This window comes from Eucyclogobius newberryi, unplaced genomic scaffold, assembly GCF_026437365.1.
Source record: "Eucyclogobius newberryi isolate DKJ021-1_F unplaced genomic scaffold, fEucNew1.0.hap1 SCAF_6, whole genome shotgun sequence".
In the NCBI taxonomy this organism is placed as follows: Eukaryota; Metazoa; Chordata; class Actinopteri; order Gobiiformes; family Gobiidae; genus Eucyclogobius; species Eucyclogobius newberryi.
In genome coordinates, this window is record NW_027316278.1 from 37,266,853 (window position 1) to 37,288,246 (window position 21,394).

Genomic DNA, 21,394 nt, shown 5'->3' on the forward strand with positions numbered 1-21,394 from the left:
GCTCTTGCCCCCATGTGAGGGTCACCATCGCATTTGAATAATCGTTAGGCATAAGGCCATAACGTAACTTATTAATGGAGGTTAGTGATTATTGGACGAGTGCACTTAACTTTGGGGATTTGGTCTAAAACAGGAAGCATCCTGTTTTAGTGTATTTTAGATTGTCCCAAAATGAATAAAATAATCAGAACCTCACAAGGATTACGATATGACTATCAATGTAGATTGGATTGTAGCCCTTCCTAAACTTTTATTGTTTATTTATTATTGGTGACTGAGCTGAAACAGGGACATCATGTCTGTGGGGGCACAGAGAACCCAGAGTAAAGAGAATAAGAGCGGGCAGTTAATGCTTGGCCTCAGAACTGTGCATATCACAAAGGTCTGACAGTGACTGGTCCAAAAGTGCACTGGCCCACTGAGAGAACAGGAGTCTACACAGAACCATAGGGCGGGGAATAGAGCAAGCTGAATCACGATAAGTCAGATGTTTGGAATAAGAAGGCTACCTGAAACTTACTTATTGCGCTCTTTGTGTGCTCCTTCCTTAACCCCAAAGACTTGCGTCATGTTTTTTGATGACTGCAATTTGGCGCTCTCTCCACCTGATGGCACCCTAGGTGACCGCCTGGCTCGCCTATGCCCAGGCGTCACTTTGTCACTTTGTGATGTTTTGTTGTTTTCATTTTGACTGCTTTCCATGTTTATTTCCACTACTCAATACATTTTGAATATTCATATTTTTTGTTTGAGTATATTTAGGTTCTAAGAAGAACGAATAGAAGAATGGATTCAAACCTCTGCTAAACGCACCTCTCTGAATGCTTCATTTACCACCGGTCCATGACCCACTGCTTCATATATGTTTCCATAGAGAAAACGTTTTTGCATGCCTCTTGACTAAATCATTCAAACTTTATAAATATATAATAGACTCACTTAGAGGAGAGCATACAACAAGGCATGGTCCAGCACATTCAGCCCCTCCTTTAGTGCGCTCTCTCTCACTTACTCTCTCTTTCAACCTCTAGCTCTTTCACTCTCTCTATCTCGCTCTTCCGTTCTCTCTCTTTCACACAGATTCAGCTCATGCTCCACAATGGTCCAGGTGACTGACAGGCATTAGCGTGTGCACTCACATGCAGCCATCTTGAAAAGGGTTTTTGTTGATGATGTATGTTCTGTATTTAAAATAACTCAAGTAAAACCAGAATTTACAAATTAATCTAATCACTGATGAATGAAGCCTACAGTTTCCCAATTGGGGAAAGCACGGCCGCTTGAGCATTATCACTATCGAGACACAGGCGGGTTATCATATACTAGGTAGATAAGCATACAGTATATTTAAAAGTGGACTACTTCATTAATGCTTTGTGCCTTGAGTTTTTATAGATCTGTATTCCTTCACTCCCTGAAATGTTAATTGTTGGATCCTGAAATCCCCATAAACTAAAGCCTGGTTTTAATGAAAGCTCTCTTCCTTGAGGCTGAGCGGTGGACAGTCCGCTGTTAGCATTAGCATGTCTTATTAGCTTCTCCTGAAGGAACGCTGACCATGCACTCCACACTTTCCATGGCACTCATGCACATGCTGCATGCATGCACATCGCTGGATGCACCTTTTCATTTCCTATTCACACACGCACATGCTGACTGGGAGACCAGGAGTGCAGGAACTTATACTGTGTCCATTTTGTAATTAAGTTAAATCACTTACTACACACTTGATTAATGGATCTATAAGAGGTTATGTGCTTCTAGTGAATCACAATTATATTGACTTGCTGTAAGGTCTGTCTGGTGTTAGAAGATTGCACTAAAATGTAGAACATAGAAGAAGTGAGGTACAGGATCGCATCATTATTTCTATAAACTTCCACAACCAGCAGAAGGTAGGAATATACCCTCCAATACAGAGGGTATCAGCAAGGGAGGGCTGGCATATGGGGATACCGGGGATTTCCCCAGTGGGCCGATGAGGAAAGTGGGTCATTGTGAGCTGAGTTGTTTTTACGTTGTCTACATATTATAACCCTGTGTGTTTAATTATGCTGGCTGAAATAAATATATAGTATATAGTAGGATATCATACATCCATGTGCAACTGGATCTATGGAATAAATTTCCTTTGAAACCCACTAAAGTAGACAAAGTTACACCTACTTTCTGATATTGTTTCTGGGGGAGGACCCCCACACACTCAATGAAATTAAACTGACTCCCAGGCTTAAGTAATACGGTGTTACGTAAAGTGGGCCAATCTGCCTTCAACTCCCTGGCCACTGGGTCAAGCCTGGGTCAGGTCAGTCCAGCAAAACATCAGACTTAAAAATTTGTGAAGGTCCAGTCCAAGGGTCCACACATTAATGTAGCCATGACCATGACATGCCATAACAAGACTTTTTTGGAGCCAATGTTATGCTCAGGGTTGTGTGTGTTTAGAGAAGGTTCACGCTGTCATAAATGCATTGAGAAAACATCTGTTGTAGCGTGTTTTTGTCTGCAAGACGGTTCCGTCATTGTCATCATCATCTTTTTTTGTGTTATGACGGATGGTTGAGAATATTTTTTTTATTTAAGCTGTTGTTTAGACAGGGCATCCGATGTTTATGAATTGATATCAGAATGTAGAGTGGGCGCAGAGTGAGAGCAGTGGCCCTCTGGTGTGTACAGTCAGTGGAGAGTCTTCCTGTCCTGGATCAGCCTGTTCTCCGAGGAGCTCATTATGCAGCCCAGAGCGCTGCATCTCTGTTGAGGCTGTCGAACTGGGAAGTCCCACTTAACTGAGACATGACATTAAAGCCCGCGCTCACCCACACTCATGCAATAGCCATATTATGCTTTAAATAATCTCCAATATGCGGCCGATGCCATCAACAACGCACGAGACCTACAATCTCCCCAACGCCCTGTGGCCTTTTCACATGTAAATAACCTTATGCCCCCAGAGCCCAAACAGATTACTGCCAACTGCTGAGGCTGGACATGAATGGGCTTCCTAATGTAGTGCATCTACAGTGGGCCGGGGCAGGCGGGGGCAGCTGCAGTGGCCGACGGACATGGCAGAATTTATGTGACAGTGGCGGGCTGACAGTTAGCGCAGCCTTATTGAGTGTGCCATGCAGTCGCACTGTGACGAATGGGGCTTGGCTCACGGCATCTGTCTCCCGGAACAGACCGAGGCCCAGGACCGAGGGAGAGGGAGAGGGAAAACATCAGGGTCAGCAGGACAGGGCAGGGCTGGAGAGATGAGTTCTGAAGTTGATTGGAACAGGGCAGGGCAGGACGTGGGACTATGAGACGCTGGAATACATTGCCACAATAACATTGCTCACTGGAGACTGAGTGATGGACATTGTTTTATTATACTTTTTGATTTGTCCGAATCGTGAAAAGCATTGTTTAATAACTGAGACAAAGCCCATACACCATACATGTGTTCTTAGAGCACTGTGCAATTTTGGTTGTTCATGGGAAGCTTCATGACACTGTTAAGGCACAGGCTTTTGTTATGGCTGAGGAAACAGTGGATATGGTAGTTGAATGTCCTATAGCTAAACATTTTAGTAAATGTTTCGAAGATAGTCATCTGGATACTGTTTTAGAAATCATTCAGAGCCACTCAAACTATTTGGTGGAATTTGCCTTTGGTGCAGCAGTGAAAAGGAAACTCACATCAGCTGAAACATCACAAACATCTGAAAATCATTTTCAATCTGTGAGAGTCCGTCTGTGAGAGTCAGATCTCTCCTTCACTCTGGAACTCCTCCAGGTTTCTACTTTTTCCCAAGGAGGTTTTTTGTAGTTTTTCCTGGCCAAGAAGGAGGGTCTAAGGACAGAGGACTCTGGGACATCGTCCCTCGCCACCACAGACATTGTTTGACTCCCTCGCCACCACAGACATTGCTTGATTAATTTTTCACTGTCGCCCCCAGAGGCAACTGATTGTTGTGATTTTGGGCGTTACAAAAATAAATTGAATTGAATCTGATGTGTTATTGAAGTGGTTTGAACAGCAGCATTTATACTCTCTGCGCTCTGATTGGTCCTGCCCAAAAGGAGGAGTTATAAAGGCCGAGAAGGAGGGTCTAAGGACAGGGGAGCTTGGGACATTTGTCGAAGGAGACTGGATGCTGGGACATTGCCAAGTCTCTATGAACATTGTTTAATCTGTTTTTCACTGTCGCCCTCCGAGGCAACTGCTGTTGTGATGTTGGGCATTACAAAAATAAATTGAATTGAATTGAAATTGAATTAATGAAACTTGAGGTCTATTGAGGTCTTGCCACTAGAAACTGGCAATTTTCTAGGATTCCGGAAGGGAATTTTGCTACTTATCCCGGTATCAGGATAGGACAAGAAAAGTTTTCACTGGGAGCGGAAAAGAGTAACTTGTACTTATTGCTTATTCATTTTGCCTCTTCACTCTGCTGTATGTGTGTTGGGTGCACGATTAGGGTAACCAACTGTCTCGTTTTTGGATGCACTGTCCTGCCATTTAGACCTCTGTCCCGCGTCCTGCATATACCTTATGGCTCGCCTTTTCATTGATTTTCCAAAGATGACAATTCAGACCATTTGTTCTGACTGTGTGTAAAGACAGGACTTTTAGAGTACATCCATGTGATAGATGGTATCACGGGTCATGTGACATAGAAAGGTCTGTGGCGTGAACATAGTGTACGCACGCACACACACAGCAGCGAGCCACTGGCAACAGCGAAGGAGCGATGCTTATGTTTTAGGACACGATCTGACCAGCGTGTAATGAACCTGTGGTAAATATTTGTGTTTTTTTTGTAAAAAATTGTCCATTAAGGGATATTTCCATCATAGAGCTTTTGAAAGGCTATACACTATCAAAAGACAGTAGCCTATGAGATAGGAGGACAAAAGGAATTATGGCGGCAATAACAGTGGGTTCTAGTCTAAAAGGTAAAAAAAAAAAAAACGCTCCTCACACCCAGCATTTAGTCATGAATTATAAGTGAAGAAGCCTGAACTCTGCTCAGGCGCTGGGTCTGTGCGATTGGAGGTGCTGTGAAGTGAAATTAGCAGAATACACAAATAAATTTTTATTTTTTTCAACTTAAATCTACAATCAAAATTACCACACAGGAGCAGGATGGGACAGGATTGGGACGGGACAGGAATGTTTTTACGGGAGTGGGAGGGGAAAGGAGTGAATGTTTCTTTCCGTTTCAGTCTCTACCTGCCACCTCATCCTCAGAGCTGTGCCTCAATAAAAAAAAAAAGACATTTGGTTTGATTTCTGCCACGGCCTTATGAGGCTGTTGTAGACTGAAGGGGGTTACATCTCATACCATTCCTATTTAAAGAAGGGTTTCTTTCCTAACAAAAATGGCCTCCTTCACTACTTTGCCAAACCATCCCTTCTCCTACTTGAACTCATTGTCTTCACACTTTGGACTTTGGATGGAAGTCAAATTGTTGATTTCTAAAACAGTGTTCAGATATAATAACATTAAAACCTTTCCTACCATGAACCACTTGTGGATGACTCTACTGCTATAAATATGCTTCATAATATATATTTTGTTGTATTGTGTTCCAACTGCAATACTACAAACAAGTTCTACTTGCTGTGCTGTAAAGTAAGGGGGGAGGAGAGGCTGAATTATTCATGGAAAAGTAGAACATAACTTAGTAGATGAGTCATGTTGCGACCTGGTTGAATCAGGAATTTATACGAATTCCAAGTCCAATTCTGCTGTGGTTCTTTGGTATTGGTCCAGAATCCAACAGTTCTGAGATGTAGAATTAGCTTAGCTAAGTATCTCAGAGCAGGGACTTATGTGAAAATAAGAAGCACACAGAATGTGGTATCAGTGATCAGGCAGAGAGTGATCCTGATCCTCAGAACACTGCAGTCGGGGCTGGAAATGCCGCCAGAGAAGGCTTTGAGCTGATTGTGTTTCCTCTGCTGGACTGTTTCTGGCCCCAGTTCAGACCAGGTTCTGAGCACCAATCAGCAGCCACAAAGACATTATAGATCTTGGGATTGTGTCATCGCACATCAGCTAGCCTCATGTTAAACCAATGGAGGTTTTAAGATGTTAAACACGAAACGCTGCATTCAATCAAAAGTATTCTGGCTCTGTATTGTGATTTATTGACACAGCAGTTCAAAAATGATAAGAAATAATACAAATAAATAAATAGATACTACTAAATAAATACAGTACATTGAGTAACTATAAGTCAAGGAACAATAAATCATTGCCAAAATAAACCCATTTTGGCCTTTTGAGTTTTTGGCATATATTATTGCAACCCAGTATTGCAATCAATAATGGGTGTCACCACAGAAAAACGTCCACTTTTGTTCTCATAACGTCTTCTAATTTTATATTTAATTTGGAGTCCGCTTGAACTGTTATACATATATACTAATCATATAACATTTACAAATTATATCTTGGCAAAATGTATTGTGTAGAATATTCTCTAAAATATTTTGTTATTAAAATACTATAAAACAAGTTGACTAGAAAACATGTGCTTGTTTTGGCAGGTTACGTAGATAGAATTTAACATTTCAAATGAATACTTTCATAGGGCTCTATTTGCAAATGACCACTTCCCAAAACTACCATTTGTAAAAAAAAAGAAAAAAAAAGAAATACCAATTTTGACTCTACATAGGATGCTCTTAGTCTCATGACAATTAAATGTATCATCTCTTTTATTTTAAGTGGTCAAAACTTAAAACCAAAATATCTCGGAACTACCCTGAACACAGATTCTAAGGTGAGGACATTTTCGGAAGAAAAGAGATCTGAAGTGGAGGGGGCAATGTAAGTTAACTGTATGTACTCAATCTGCATTACAGGCATCCAATATATGCATATACAGGACATTGATGTTGAATGTTAGCATAGAGTATGACCAACTTACACCTTTAAAGAGTTCATTGCAGAAATCTCACTAGATGTGTCTTGTCTGAGAGAGATCTCCTGTGTTCATCATTGTGTGTATGAAAGGCTATGACAGCTCCAATTGTTTGTCACTTACTAAAGGTTCAGTATAAAAGTGACTGAAATGTCGTCTTTCTCATTCACACAAAAGCATCTCAACAAACCAAAGGCTTGATGCAGTTTCCAGTGCAAATGCATTCCCGAGCATTACAGGACTCCATATTGTTTCGGACTGATGCTGTCTCCACCATTATCCACTTGCCTTGTGGGGGAAAGTATCCAATTAATTTTTCAGAATCCCCAAACCAATGTCACACTTTTGACTTTGACCCCGCGGATGCTCCAGTGTTCGGGGAGCAATATGGAGATGTAGGGGCAGCTTTAGGATTGGGTCAAATGCTGGGTCGAAGGGTGCAGGGGTCAGAGGGGAAGTCTTGGGGTCGTCTAGGACACACTTCCATTGGCCCACATTGCGCTCAGATGATCCATTCTCCAAGGATTCAAGATCATCCGGAAGCGAGGAGCAATGGAGCCTTTGGACGGCGCCTCCCAGACAGTCAGAACAGAGAAATCAGACTTCAGACACAGGCACAAGCACCAAACACGGCACAAAAACGGTACGGCACGGCACGGCACAAACACGGCACAGATCACCACACCTGCATCTGTAATACTGCACCACAACAAGCCACCAGAGCACAGGGCATGCAGAGAAGAGCTGAGGAAGCCAGGGAGAAGATTATGATGGAATTTGAGTCTGCATTGTTAGCATAATGATATATCTATATATCTATCACTTATTAGCTTGACCAGGCAGAATGTATCAGTGTGGAGTCTAGCAGTTATTATCAATCCATTTATTTTCTCGGATGGACTAATGTAGTTACCAGTTTGTAGACATATTATTGCTATAAATGTGTCCCCTTCGATGTGATGCGAGTGCTATATGCTTTTGATTTAGTAAAAAACATGTTAAGTTGTTGTGAATGGACTATGGAGGACTCTTATTTGGCTGGTGCAGCACAGTAATCTTCAATTATCTTGGTTAGAATATTAGCTGTATGTATAGCTAGCATATGGTTGTTGTATAAACCCTTTAAAAGGTTCTGTCATCAGAATGTTCTAAATTGCAGACTGGAGGCAAAATAAAGCAGACCATAAATCATTTTTTTTTTACTATTTTCAAGTAGTTCTAGTTCAAATTACAATGTCAAAATGTACCACTATCAGCTCAATTTCAATACAAAGGAAAAAAAGACAAAACTGATTCCGATTCCACAATGATAATAAATTAGACTCTTTGAATGTGATTTTTAACACATTATAGCATGTTCTTTAATATTATCATGCAGTGTTATACTAGTTCTGATAAGACTGAAGATCATTCTAAAAATCTTCACATTTTGTTCTGTTTATGTGAATTTTGCGAGTGTTTAATTTCAGTGTTTTATTGTTGATTAGTATCTGATTTTGAATACTTCTGAATCCTATTTTCTAGCCTCAAGTATAATGTATAATTAATGGTACATTATGTAATATATCTGTAGATAAAATGCAAACATAATGTGGACTTATCAGTTAATATTTGTCCGGTAAAACCCAAAAATCTGAAACCAAGTTGAATTTTCATATTTTGTGATATTTTGTGGTCAATCCCAGTTTCTACATTGAAATCACATTATGTTCCAGTTTTGCCCCCAGCTGCTTCTATTCTGGAATATAGAATGTGTTTTTTTTTTACAGCAAAGAGAAAATGCGGTTGTGGTCCACTTTATCAATCGCAGTTAATTCCAGAATCTCTGCTCACCATCGACCTCAGCTCCAGAAGAGCGCATTCACCAAACACGTTCACAACATGCAGAGTACAGAGCCAAGCACAGTCCATGCACATGCACATGCACACCACTCCCACACACACACTCCCACACACACACACACACACACACACACACAAACAAACATCACACCACCAGCTGGTCCAACAGACACTGGCACCACGACAAGCATATTCCACCACTCAGCAGAACCCACAGGAAAAATAGTCTTTGGTTAGCGCTAGTGTAGGACTACTTGGTGAGAAACACAAATGCTAACAGATAGAGGCTATATTTTGCCCGTGGACTCTTGCTCTGTAATATGCTGCATCAGGGAAAAACACAGACACCAAAGTGGAGCTGTTGAACTCAAATAAAAGAAGTGTGCAACAAAAATCAAACTTGAAATCAGAATTCGAAAAAGGACAAGAAAAAGCGCCAGCGTGGACCAAGAACTCCTGACTCAGCTCACAGCACGATATAGTCAAAAGAACTACAAATACCAGAAGCACACAACACAAACCATAGATATATATATATATATATACACTGTACAACCACACGGTGACACACACACTTTAGTGACAGCAGAGATAAATATATATACACAGAAATATATATACATAGAAATAGAAAAGCCAGTATACGTGGAGCAGATATTTACTTCATCATCAAAGTGCCATACTCCTTGGCCATCGGGCATCTCAGAGCTCACACTACTGTCCTGATCGATTAGCCAGCGGTGCACGGCGTGGGCCTACAGGGACACACGACATAGAGACACAGCCCGTTAATGGCGACAGAAAAGAGAAAGAGGAGGAAGAGAGAGGAGGAGAGAAAAGAGAAGAAAAGAAAGAGGAGTGAGTGAAGAGAGGAGGTGCAGGAGGAGGCAGAGAAGGTTGAGGAGGAGAGATGAGAAGAGTAGGAGAGAAGAGGAGAAGATTGGGATTGGCCAGGGGACGATTAAAAGGGAAGAGGGAAAGGAAAACAGAAGAGAAAGAGGAGAAGAAAGGAAAGGGAATAGAAGAAGCAGGGACATATGAGGAGCAGAAGAGGGGAGGGGAGGAGAGGAGGAGAAAGGAAGTGATGAGATGAGATGAGAAGAGGTAAGGCAAGGAAGAAAGACGAGAGGAGGAGAGAGGATTAGGAAGAGCCAGAGGAGCGGGGAAAGGGGGGCAAGAGGGAGAGAAAAAGAGAGGAGAAAGAAAAGACTATAGCAAAGAGAAGAGGGAGAGAAACCTTTTCCCTCCAGAGAGGTAGGAGAGTACAGGTGAACATCAGCAGTGGAGATGGAGGCTAGGGTCACTGGAGGTGTGGACCGGCCTGCACGGATAAACTTCAACATTGCAGGGGCAATATATTCTGCTTTTGTCAGTAAAATAATATATACATTACAAAAGTACTTTACGGGAGAAGCAAAATAAACTGGTATAAGACACAAAAAAACTGACTTTCAATGAACCCAAACCTAAAAGTTCAACCTATAAGTTAAAGACAGTGATAGATACTTTCTACATTGGTAACTTTTTTTGGGTAGCTTTACCCCAATCTAAATTCAGGTAAGTATGTCAAATAATGTTTTATATTATGGCAAGTAAATACACACCTCTAGTTTCCCAACCAAACCCTCCCCACTCTAAAACCACCGCCATCCCTCCCACCCCCCCATCTCGCCACATCTCCATGGAAACAGCTCGTGTCAGGACGAGTGGGGCCAAGAGCGTTTTGTGTACGGCCGTGATATGATGGGGAGGGATGAGTGGGCAGACAAGTGGACATGTGGACAGTGGAACAAGGGGGACACTGGGATATGGACAAAACCGCTGTATTCACAATGAGCTTCAGAATGTGGTACTTACCGTGTACAAGATAAAGACATGTACAAACAACACAGCATTGCAAGTTGTAGCCAAACATAGGAATCATTTCAGTGTTGTGTACATATAATGTTGAACAACCAGAAAAAACAGAAGTGCATTTCAACAACAATTAGAACAATAATGAAATACAGTTCAAAAACGCTTCCTTAACATTAAATTAAAACTTGAGAAGACATTGGAGTGCATTTTCCAAGTCTTCAATGCCAAATATCAAGCACAAAACACAGACACACTTAAGCTCCTCCTTAAAAACAAAACAAAAAAACATACATTTCTTTGTTCCTGCTCATCCTGATACTTTGCCTCTCAAGCCATTCCTATAAGTATCCTCCTTGTGTTTTAGCCGCATTTTTCCCCCACCTCCACTACAGAACCATCAGTCTCCTCTGCCTCATACATCCTTTATTACATCATTGACCTCTTTACCTAAGCACTAGGTTTATCTGTTACATAAATCATTCATTACTTGTCAGTCTATTCAATTCTCCTGGTGAAAATATGGTTCTTCTTTCGAATCTTATCAGAAAATTTCAAATACTTTCCAAGAAAGCTGGGAAATTATGAGCTTGTACATAAAACATTAACGGTTATGGACCAATGGTGTAACAGCATTGACAATCATGGACCAATGGTGTAAGAAAAGATATAAAAAAAAAAAAAAATCAGCCATTCCTATTGGCATTCTGTCTTTAAAATTCAAATACTTCCAACCACTAACAGCCTTTCCCACATTTGCATATAAAACATAGTACAGCCCTTCAACATTCTCCACTGCTCATCATTGTAACAACAGTGTCTAAAGACGGTGGATTTGCAGCACCCTTGGGACCCTCCGACGGTCACCCTGCACTCGCCCATCTGTTCGCAGCGTCAGGAGTAAAAGCACCTACAGCCACGCCCTCTTCACCTCAGACCTGCTTGGTCCAAATGTGCTCTGATTAATGTCCACACATGAATGACTATAAAAATGCACTTAATTACTCATATCAAAAGTGCAATGTGTCATTAACTATACAGACGTGTTGCGATGAGCTGACAGACATTTGCTGACGATCTGGAAGGTGAAATCCCACAATTGTTTCAGATGACATCACAACATGGGGGAAGCTAAAATCAGAAAATCATTATATTTTTTTTTATTAAAGCAAATTCTAAGGTCTAGTCAAAATAGAAATGGTCATTAATGAATAATTAATTGATTCATTTAAAAACAATCACTTTTTGTTTCAAATGTTTACAGAAGCGAGTGTTATTCATGCATTAAAATGCATGAATAACTATGTTTTATGTTTTTTTTCTAGCCAATACCGATATCTAATATTTTTCTTCTGCTACTGAAGCCGATAGTTGATAGCATTATCAATCTTTTAAAATCCATAGGAAGGTCCACAAATTGTAGTAAAGAAGTACTTTATTTCAGAGTAACGTTTCCCTTTTGTCAAAATTATGAAAAGTATTTTCTCTGATGAACTATATCTTGTTGCGTAAACAAACAGCCACCCTTCATTAGGCCCGAGCCCCAGCAGGGCGGAGGGCCTATTGCTCCCGCAACGCTGCCGAAGGCAGCGTTGCAACTGTCTGACCAAACATGCGGGCGCAGCCCGCATGTTTGGTGCCCCGTCGCCCCTGGCAAGTACAGTGAACTAGCCCATGCCGAAGGCATGGATCATGCATACTTACTCCTGCTATGACAGAAATAGTCAACAATTAGTGAATGGGCGTAGCCCATTCACTAATTGTTGACAACAGCAGCGCGAAGCGCTGCATTCCTTCAAAAACCCTCCTGGCATTGTCCCGTATGCGAGAATCCATGCCGCAGGCATGGGCCATGCTTGTATCTGCTCAAATCAATGGAAGTCTATGGGGAGTGGGCGGGGCATCCCGACGGAATAGGGAGTGACGAGCGCGTAAGCGCTCGTAATGATGATTCCACCCCATGGCGGCATCGGGAAGGCTTAGAGCTTTCAAACGATGTATAATTTGTTGTTATAGTGGAAACGGCTATATTGTTTTTGCTAAAAATATTATTATTATTTTTCTTGTTCTTCATCGCTTTGAACTCTAATTTGACCCCCTGAACATGCTCAAAAACTCACCAAACTTTGCCCAAAATTCAGAATCGGCGAAAAATGTAATTTTTTCTGGGCCATTTTTTTTTTCGTTAAAAAATGGCGCGACAGCGCCACCGACAAAAGTCAAAATACATTGCGCCTATGGGAGACGCCCCGAGGTCAACTTTGACGTAAAGCTACGAAATTCGGGACACGCATTCCTCTCGTGAGGACAAACAAAAAAAAATCATTGTGGCCACGCCCCCAGACTTACCCTATGGCCGCCATCTTCCTTTGAAAATTAAAACACGCTGTGTTAGCCATTTTGTTCACGTCAAACTTTGACGAACTCCTCCTAGGGCGTTTTGCCCACCAACTTCAAAATCGGCGTACGTTCTCTGGACAAGTGGGGCATCTAAAGTTATCCAATTTTTTGAGACCAAATTTGAATCAGTTGTTAAACTTTCTAGTTTGGACCAGTTTAGGCTGACAAAATTGAAATGGGCGCGATAGCGCCCCCTACAGAGTGACCTTTAAATTAACATTGAAGGTCAAAAATTTGTTTTACAAAAATTTTCTAAACTTTACCCAAAATTCTATTTTGGCGTCCCGATCAAAAAAGCCAATCAGACAAATGCCTTAATTTTTACGGCGTAGTCGTAGCGATGACATAAATCTCCCATGTTATCCCTATGGGAAAACCGCTAAATCTCTCGAATATCCACATTTTTCTGTTTCAAACTTTGACGAACTCCTCCTAGTGCGTTTTGCCCACCGACCTCAAAATCGGTGTACGTCCTCTAGACAAGTGGGGCATCTAAAGTTATCCAAATTTTAAGGATAGCTTTTAAGGTCTCTGTGCGACGGAGCCTCAAACGTTTCCCAGAATTCTGACTATTTGGCCTTCAGAGTGGCCTATAAACAATAGAGTTTTTCCAAATGACATGATATTTTGCACAAAATTCTAATTTGCCATCCTGATCATAAAAGTATGAGAGACAAAGTCATATTTTGTACAGCGTAACCGTAGCCATGACAGAAATATCCCATGTTATCCTTATGGGAAAATCGCGAAATCCCTCAAATCACCACATTTTTACGCTTCACACTTTAACAAACTCCTCCTAGGGCGATTGTCCGATCAAACTCATATTTAGGGAAAATCATCTATACAAGCGGGGCATCAAAAGCTATCCATATTTTTATTCTAAGTGCTACGGTCTCTGTGTGGCGGACCCGCAAATATATGTCAGAAATGGGAAAACAGCGAAATCTCTAAAATGACCACATTTTTACGCTTCACACTTTAACAAACTCCTCCTAGGGCGATAGCTCGATCAAGTTCATATTTGGGGGAAATCATCTACACAAGGGAAGCATCAAAAGTTAGTCATATTTGGATTCTAAGTGCTACGGTCTCTGTGCCGTGGAGCTGCAAATATACTGTCACAAATGGGAAAAACGCTAAATCTATGAAATGTTCAAATTTATGCTTCACACTTTAACAAACTCCTCCGTGGGCAATAGCTCGATCAAGCTTTACTTTGGGAAATATCATCTACACAAGCGGGGCATCAAAAGTTATCCATATTTATATTCTAAGTGCTACGGTCTCTGTGCGGCGGAGCAGCACATTTGACTGACACTTGTGTTCATTTGCACTGGATTGGCCATGTCCAATGTGTCTCCGTCTGTCAAGTTCTTTTTTAATTCAACACAATAAGGGCGCCATCTTCATCAAGTCGAAAGCGCAGAGTCGGAAGGCCGGCGGCCCGCGAGGGCCGTTGGATGCCGCTTGCGGCTTTAATTCTATTCTATTTCCATTAGAACAGTGTTTCAAACTGTGGTCCAGTGTGCGAGCTGTCCAGACTCCTCACTTTATTTTGAGAACAGCTTCCAGAATTAGTCCTAATTTAGATCTGTTAGTCATTAGTTAGTTAGTTATTTATGTATACTTAAGTAATCAGTTACACATTACTAGTTACTTGTTAAAAGTTAAACTGAATTACATGAATTGGAGGGGGATTAGTTAAAATGTAATATTGTGAGATGTAATCAAATGTTTGCACATTCAATGGGCTCCTTAAAGCTGTGTCAAGACGTTTGGTGTCTTACATTAAGTATTTGTCATTAAGTTGCACCCAATAGAGTTAGGGCATATTAAAGTGGTCATCTCAGCAGCAGCAGCAGCCGCCGCAGCCGCCGCCGCAGCAGCCGCCGCCGCAGCCGCCGCCGCAGCAGCCGCCGCAGCAGCCGCCGCAGCCGCAGCAGCAGCCGCAGCAGCAGCCGCAGCAGCAGCCGCAGCAGCAGCAGCAGCAGCAGCAGCAGCAGCAGCTTAATGTGGACAGTGAGGACACCCAAAGTCAGAGTGAACCGGAGAGATAGCAGAGGCCACATCCTCACTCAGGACGTCCCAAAATAGTCTCACCGTCCCCAGGTCACCGCTTTGGCCACCTCCTGCTGTTTATTTTTTAACTCCGAACAGAACTATTCTAAACTGTCCATGAGCAAAAAAATGCCTGTCCGATGGGAGACTTTCACTGAGTTTTGGGACTTGCCGAGCGTGTCAGCTTAGAGGAATAATTGGATTAAGAGGCAGCCGGCTGGTGCTGACAGGGAGGGGGCGCTGATAACAGGGGCCTGGGGGGGGGGGGGCTCCAGACACGCACGGCTGGCTCCCAGGGTTCCTCCGGAGATTAGGAGGATAAAAGGATAAGTGTCCACAAGTACCGCACCAAGCCCCCTGCCCCCTGGCATTTCACAGCATTTTACAATAAAACCAACGCGCAGGGCTAACGACAACGCAAGCGCAATCTGATGCTGAGTCTTGTTGCGCGTTGTTTGGTGCAATGTGCTTGCTCTTTGCCACGTTGTCTTCTGGGGCAGCCAGGGCCAAAGGAAGCATGTTCTTTCCCCCCAGAGACGTTTAATTGTGCTTGTATTTTGAATAGAGCTGTGCAATTAATTACAATTTCTCAATAGCAAAAATGTTGCAATAAAAATGTGACTTTTGTCAGTATATAAAAGTATGTTTCAAACATTTATGATTTAATGTATCACCAAAATAATCACAATTATGATTTGGTGACGTTTTAATTGAGACATTTCTATTTTATTGTCTCCTTTATCAGTGAAACCAGCACTAAAACGATTGTATAAAAGAGAAAATATGTTCTGGATCAGCTACAAATGTCAAACGTCAACTTTTATCCGATTTCATTCTCACTCTACGGATCTAGTCTCAGAACTCAGAATCTTTTTATACAAAGTTCCCTCATAAGCGGTATTGATCACTGTATTCATGTCATAAGTATAACCCAGTGTTTTTTTTTAGCACACTATTTTTGTTGAAAAGATTATGTGGCACATCACATAAAACATTACCAAATTACCCTGACCTTTTAGTAAAAAAAAAAAAGGTTTTACATAATGCCTGTGTCACTGCTTGTTTTGTTCTTTCAGAGTTTTCAGAGTCCAGCATTGTGAATGATTCAATGTGTGAATCTTTTAACTCAAATTTGACTTTTTTCAAGACACACCTGGTCTTACCTCAAGCACTCTGGTGGAAATCAAACGTCTAACCTCTATCATTTTAAATAGCATTATATCAATTAAAAGCATTCTAAAAAACAACCAAATCCGTCAGTAACATGTCAAAAGTTCTGTAATGTCCTTCTGTTTAAATAAATGGAGTCATGAGTTATTAAGTCATGATATCTCGAGGAACTAAATGTGGCCTTGACTGAAGCTGACTCAGCGTTTTCATCTGCTGCTGTGGTGGAAGGACTGCGGCGGTGGTTTGGCGAGGGGAGGGGCCGCATAAATGTACAGCAATCCATCAGACTGGACATAATAAATGACTTACTTTATTATGCAGGGGAGGGTTGGATAGTGGGTTTACCTGACACATTTGTAAAACAGCACTTCATATATGAGACAGTGTGCTTGTTTGGAGGAGGAATGGGCTGCGCTCACGTTTTAGCATTTGATGATGTCACAATTTCCAAAGGAGGGCAGAGGCCTAAATAACTGTTTTTGGTCCACTAATGTTGATTATAGTTGAGTGAACAACTCATTCAATTTCACTTTTTCTCAGGTTCAAGCGAAGTTTCAATGTATTTATCAGAAGACCAACTGAACTTCACTAAACCTTTAAGCCAACAAATTCCAATATTTCTGAAAATAGCAGTAACTTCCTAGTATTTGTGTGTTCTAGAAAACATACTATATATAATTATTGGTAGTGATTGGCTTGACAAACACCATATTCATCTCATGGTTTAAAGTCCTTTTACAACACTAACAACAATCACAGGAATTTTTGCTTTGTTTTTGTGTTTCATGCTGATGGTCCTGATATAAACCTTAAACCTGGTCAAAACCTCTAAATATTGACAGCTATTGACCGCACCTTTTATAGCAGTCACACCTGCCTCATTCAGCGAACAATACATTCAACAACTACTACATAAAACCAATGCTCTTTGGATCCCTTCACTCCACTGTCATAAGTGAATCGAACCAGCCCTTTTAAGCGATCCAAAGTGAGCTGTGAGTAGTACTACTGTTTGGGCTATACAGCGCTCCTGAATAAAAGCCGCAAGCACAACATTTACGAAGAAAATAGAAATTGTACATATACGGGCCACACCTGTCAATAAACCACAGGTGCTCACGTTGTAACATGAGATATTTACACATAAATATAGCGTCGTCATTTCTCGTGAATATGAGTTGGATTGTAATAAAACACACAGCATTTTGAAGTTTAACTTCTGTCCTTGGTACTTTGTGAGCTGATTTATCTGTGTCTGTGTCTTACCATCTGGTTCATCTGCTCCTGAGCTCATACTTATCGAGTGAGGGTTATGTTTAACATGAGACATGTTACACAAAAATATGGTCCATGTTAGTGATGCGCAGTTGTCTTTTGACTCGTGGGGCGGATCGGGCCAAGAAAGTCGCATTTCATTGCGGCAAATGCGGTTCTAAACTTCAGAGCGTTGTATATTGCATGTCCACGCGCTGTGAGTGTCTTTGTGTTTCATTGCGTCTAGATTCACTTCCTCATTAGACTAATTTATCTGAAAATTTCTTTCTGAATATGAGTCTGATTGTAATAAAACACAAAGCGTTTTGAAGTTTAAAATGTAGAAAACCCGATATGTTCCCTGGACAGTGACCACTGTCGTCTTCTTCTACAGTGTGTCAATTGCTTGCACTTCCTGCTAGATTGCCTCCCGGTGGCAGTTAGCCAGTAAAAATCTATAAATTAGATGCACCGTTATAATGACAGCAGGGTTCAAAGCGTGGGAAAAAAGTAGCGGCTTAAAGTCTGAAAACTACAGTAGTTTATAGTAGTTTTTTACGGTCTGACTTGCTTTCGGCTCCCGTAGCGCTTTTGAGGCAGATGATTGGACAAGAGAGAACACAGACTCAGGTGAAAACAAGATAGCAGACATAAATGCAGAAAAAGCCGATGCTAAACCACAAGTAGTTTCCTGTTTACTCTAGCTTTAGCCACATCTGTTCACATCAGTGCATTATTCAATGTTTTATGACTTTGGGCTTTAGGCGGGGTACACCCTGGACAGGGGCCAGCTTGTCGCAGGGTCAATCCTTTCCCTTCAAATTATAAATCAGATGATACATCCAGAGGGTTACTCTTACTTGAATAGAGGTTACTCCAAATAAATTCTTGTAATTTCTTGGACAAAAACTTATTTTTGTAACATAACTATTTTTTAATAAATAATATACTATTTAGACGTATAGATGTTTTTAGCTATTCTACCCTTAAAAATCTTACTATGCATTTTTGATGCAGTTCAAAAGCAATTGTTGTAATTGCTGAGGCTAATTATGGCGTAGCATCTAAAGAAAAGAGCAGGTATAGCCTACTGTCGCGCCCAGCAGGAGGCTTGCACACATCTTCCCTGCGTCTCATATCAACAACACGTCCTACACTGTCCCGCTGTCCCCCCGTCCCTGCGCCTGTCTCCGCCGTGGGACATTACCATAAGAAAACACATGCATGCAGGAGATAAACTCAAGGAGACAGCTCGGCCCGCATCAGCTTCTGTCTGACGCCGTTCTATTCTTCTGCAAAGATGGGAGCACCGTGGATTTTCTCTACTCCTTTTATGGTTCTTTAGAGTCTGCTCCTTTGTGAGGGTCCAGCCCGGAGCCTCAGCACATGTGAACGTTAGACCTAGCACCAGCTGCTGTACTCATGACACGCTATTCATCATCCCTGCACATGGAACTAACTGTATTAATGCGCCCTGGTTATTAGCATGTCGGAAGGCACATTCATGAGCAGCGCTTACATGGAACTGCTGGAACAATATGTTGGCTCCTAGTCATACATGTGTGTATCTAGGGTCACTAGTGCTTTTCAGGGTTAATTAAATTTAAATGCATTTATTTCATCAAGGAAAACATGTACCTAGCAAAAATTTAAGTTTCTCTGACATTTCTCCAAGTTGATTTCATTGTACATTTCTTTTGTAATTTTATTGTTTGCTCCGCAGCAACCTTAAACAATATGAATCATATTCAACCTTTGTGCAGCCAAACAATGACATAAATTATCAAATTAAATATGTTTATGTATTTATTTTCAAATTAGTTTAATTTAATTTCTTTAAAAGAGATCTTTTAGCCCATTGTTTGAGATTACGACATCAAATTCACATTTAATTTTTTTTTTTCAAATGTTGAATTCTACAAACATCCCCAGATACAAGATACACATGTAATATAAACCTGTAATATAGCATTTGCTGATGACAATTGCAAAGCTAATTCATTCTTGATTAATATTTTAACAAGTACAAGACAAGTTATTTTGTCTCCCAAGACAATTCTTCAACAAGAAAGCAGAATGAGCCTCACATGAGTCTGTCATTTGTGTTGCCAGTTTTAAAGCTGAAATCCTGTGTGTTTAAACCTGTGCTTTGTCCTCTGTCTGAACTGAATGGTCACTACCTAAAGTCCAGCACCTGCACCATTCATGAATCAGTGCTAGTGCAGCCTCTGCAGCTCAGTGAGACTGGAGCTGAACATGAGCTATGGCCTGTGGCATACAATCTGAGAAATGCTCCATTTCTATTTCAAAGGGAACAGTTCAAACATCTGTTCTTCATTTAGGGTTGTTGTGCTCACAAAGACTTATTGTTTACTGTTGTCTGAAACTCACTGTCCATCCGTTTAGATAGAATCAGCTTTTTTTTTTAACTTCAGCTCTGAGCTGTGTTAATCTGAGAGCTGGTATCCTAACAGCGCTTAAGCAGTACTTTGACGATGAGTAACTAAGATTGCGCTGAAAATAAATACTTATCACTGGTGTTTTCTCTCATGGCTAAGTACAGTTCTATTATAGTTGTTAAGTAATGAGAAATGATTAATGTTGTTAGAAGTACAATTTTGTTATAATATTGACTGTATTATTATTTTTGACTGTATCATTATTTCTCGCAATTATTTTGGTCAGGATAATCGTTACACAAAACTTCACTGAGTCCAGGACAGGTATTGCCTAAATTTAGCCCTGGTTGGCTGTTCCTGTTTTAGTCATACTGGTTTAGTTCTGGCATAATCCTGGTTTAGATATGGTTTAGTCATGGTTTGACTTTGATTTTGTCCTAGTTTAGTCAGAAACGTTGGTTGTTGGTGTAAACCCTGAAACTGGTACTGGTTTCTGGTTTCTGATTTAGACCTAACTTTGACATAATTTGGTTTTGGTTTAGTCATGGTTAAGTCCTGTTTTTTTTGCCAGAACTACTTCATGGGTTCCTTCTTCCTGAACATCTCCATAATTCAGGCCTTTTTTTCAGTATAGAGGAGGACAGACACATGGCTCACCTCCATTAGAGCCACAGCGAGCGGGACACGACCCCTCAAGATAAATGCTTCTAAAAATAGCAGTGGCCCCACCCCTGTTCTCCACTCATCTGCCTTTTCATCTTCTGCTATGTTTACTTGCTTAACTATTTATCCAAGCTGTAACTTCTCCAGCACCACATTTTTATTTGAGTATTTGTTTTTTTTAAGAACTTGAGTAAAAGTGTTGGTTCCTCTTCTCACTGTGTCCATCCTCTGCTCAGTTCTGCCCATCATTTGGTCCATCTCCTCAGAGCTTGTGGATCTGTAGCACTGGAGCTGTAAATGGGGGCAGTAGTGAGCACAGTTCAGCAGTGGAAGCTTTTAAAAAGTGCAAAAAAGTGCAAAAAACAAATAAACGCCACTTTCTCCTAATTTTCTTGGCTCTTTTCAAACAAACTGCTGTGGGAGCCTCTATTGTTGTTTTTCTTGTCTTTTTCTTCTGATTTGGTCAATTCTGTAACTGACTGGTGGTTATTTAACAGAACACAGACAGGCCATTATGCTGCGTTCCAATCATCCTCAGAACTTGGACATAGGAGTTCTATTTTCTTCCAGTCGTCAAGTTGGAAAAACAATTGCCAAAATATTACAGTAATGACTCAATCATAAAAACAAGGAATGTACTCAAATTAGTAATAACACTGTGTGGGTTAATATTTCAGCCCACACAGTTTTTTTTTACCTGTGCAAGATATAAATCAATATTTGAGAATAATTTATTTCTATTATTTACATTAGCTCCATGTAGACATTAGCGACATTAGCAAAACCATGCATTTATAACTGCAGAAGCTCAAGAGGCAGCACAGGAGTAGATTCAC

The 21,394-nt window shown here is 41.0% G+C and overlaps 1 protein-coding gene across 16 annotated transcripts in view; it reads right to left on the reverse strand.

Moving 5' to 3' along the window:
- ank1a (ankyrin 1, erythrocytic a) overlaps window positions 1–21,394 on the reverse strand; it is a 185,442-nt gene that overhangs the window by 112,872 nt on the left and 51,176 nt on the right. For all 16 annotated transcript variants that reach the window (XM_072434207.1, XM_072434206.1, XM_072434199.1 and 13 more), the window contains exon 2: window positions 9,420–9,512. In XM_072434207.1, coding sequence (XP_072290308.1) covers window positions 9,420–9,512 — 93 coding nt within the window. The remainder of the gene's footprint in view (window positions 1–9,419; window positions 9,513–21,394) is intronic.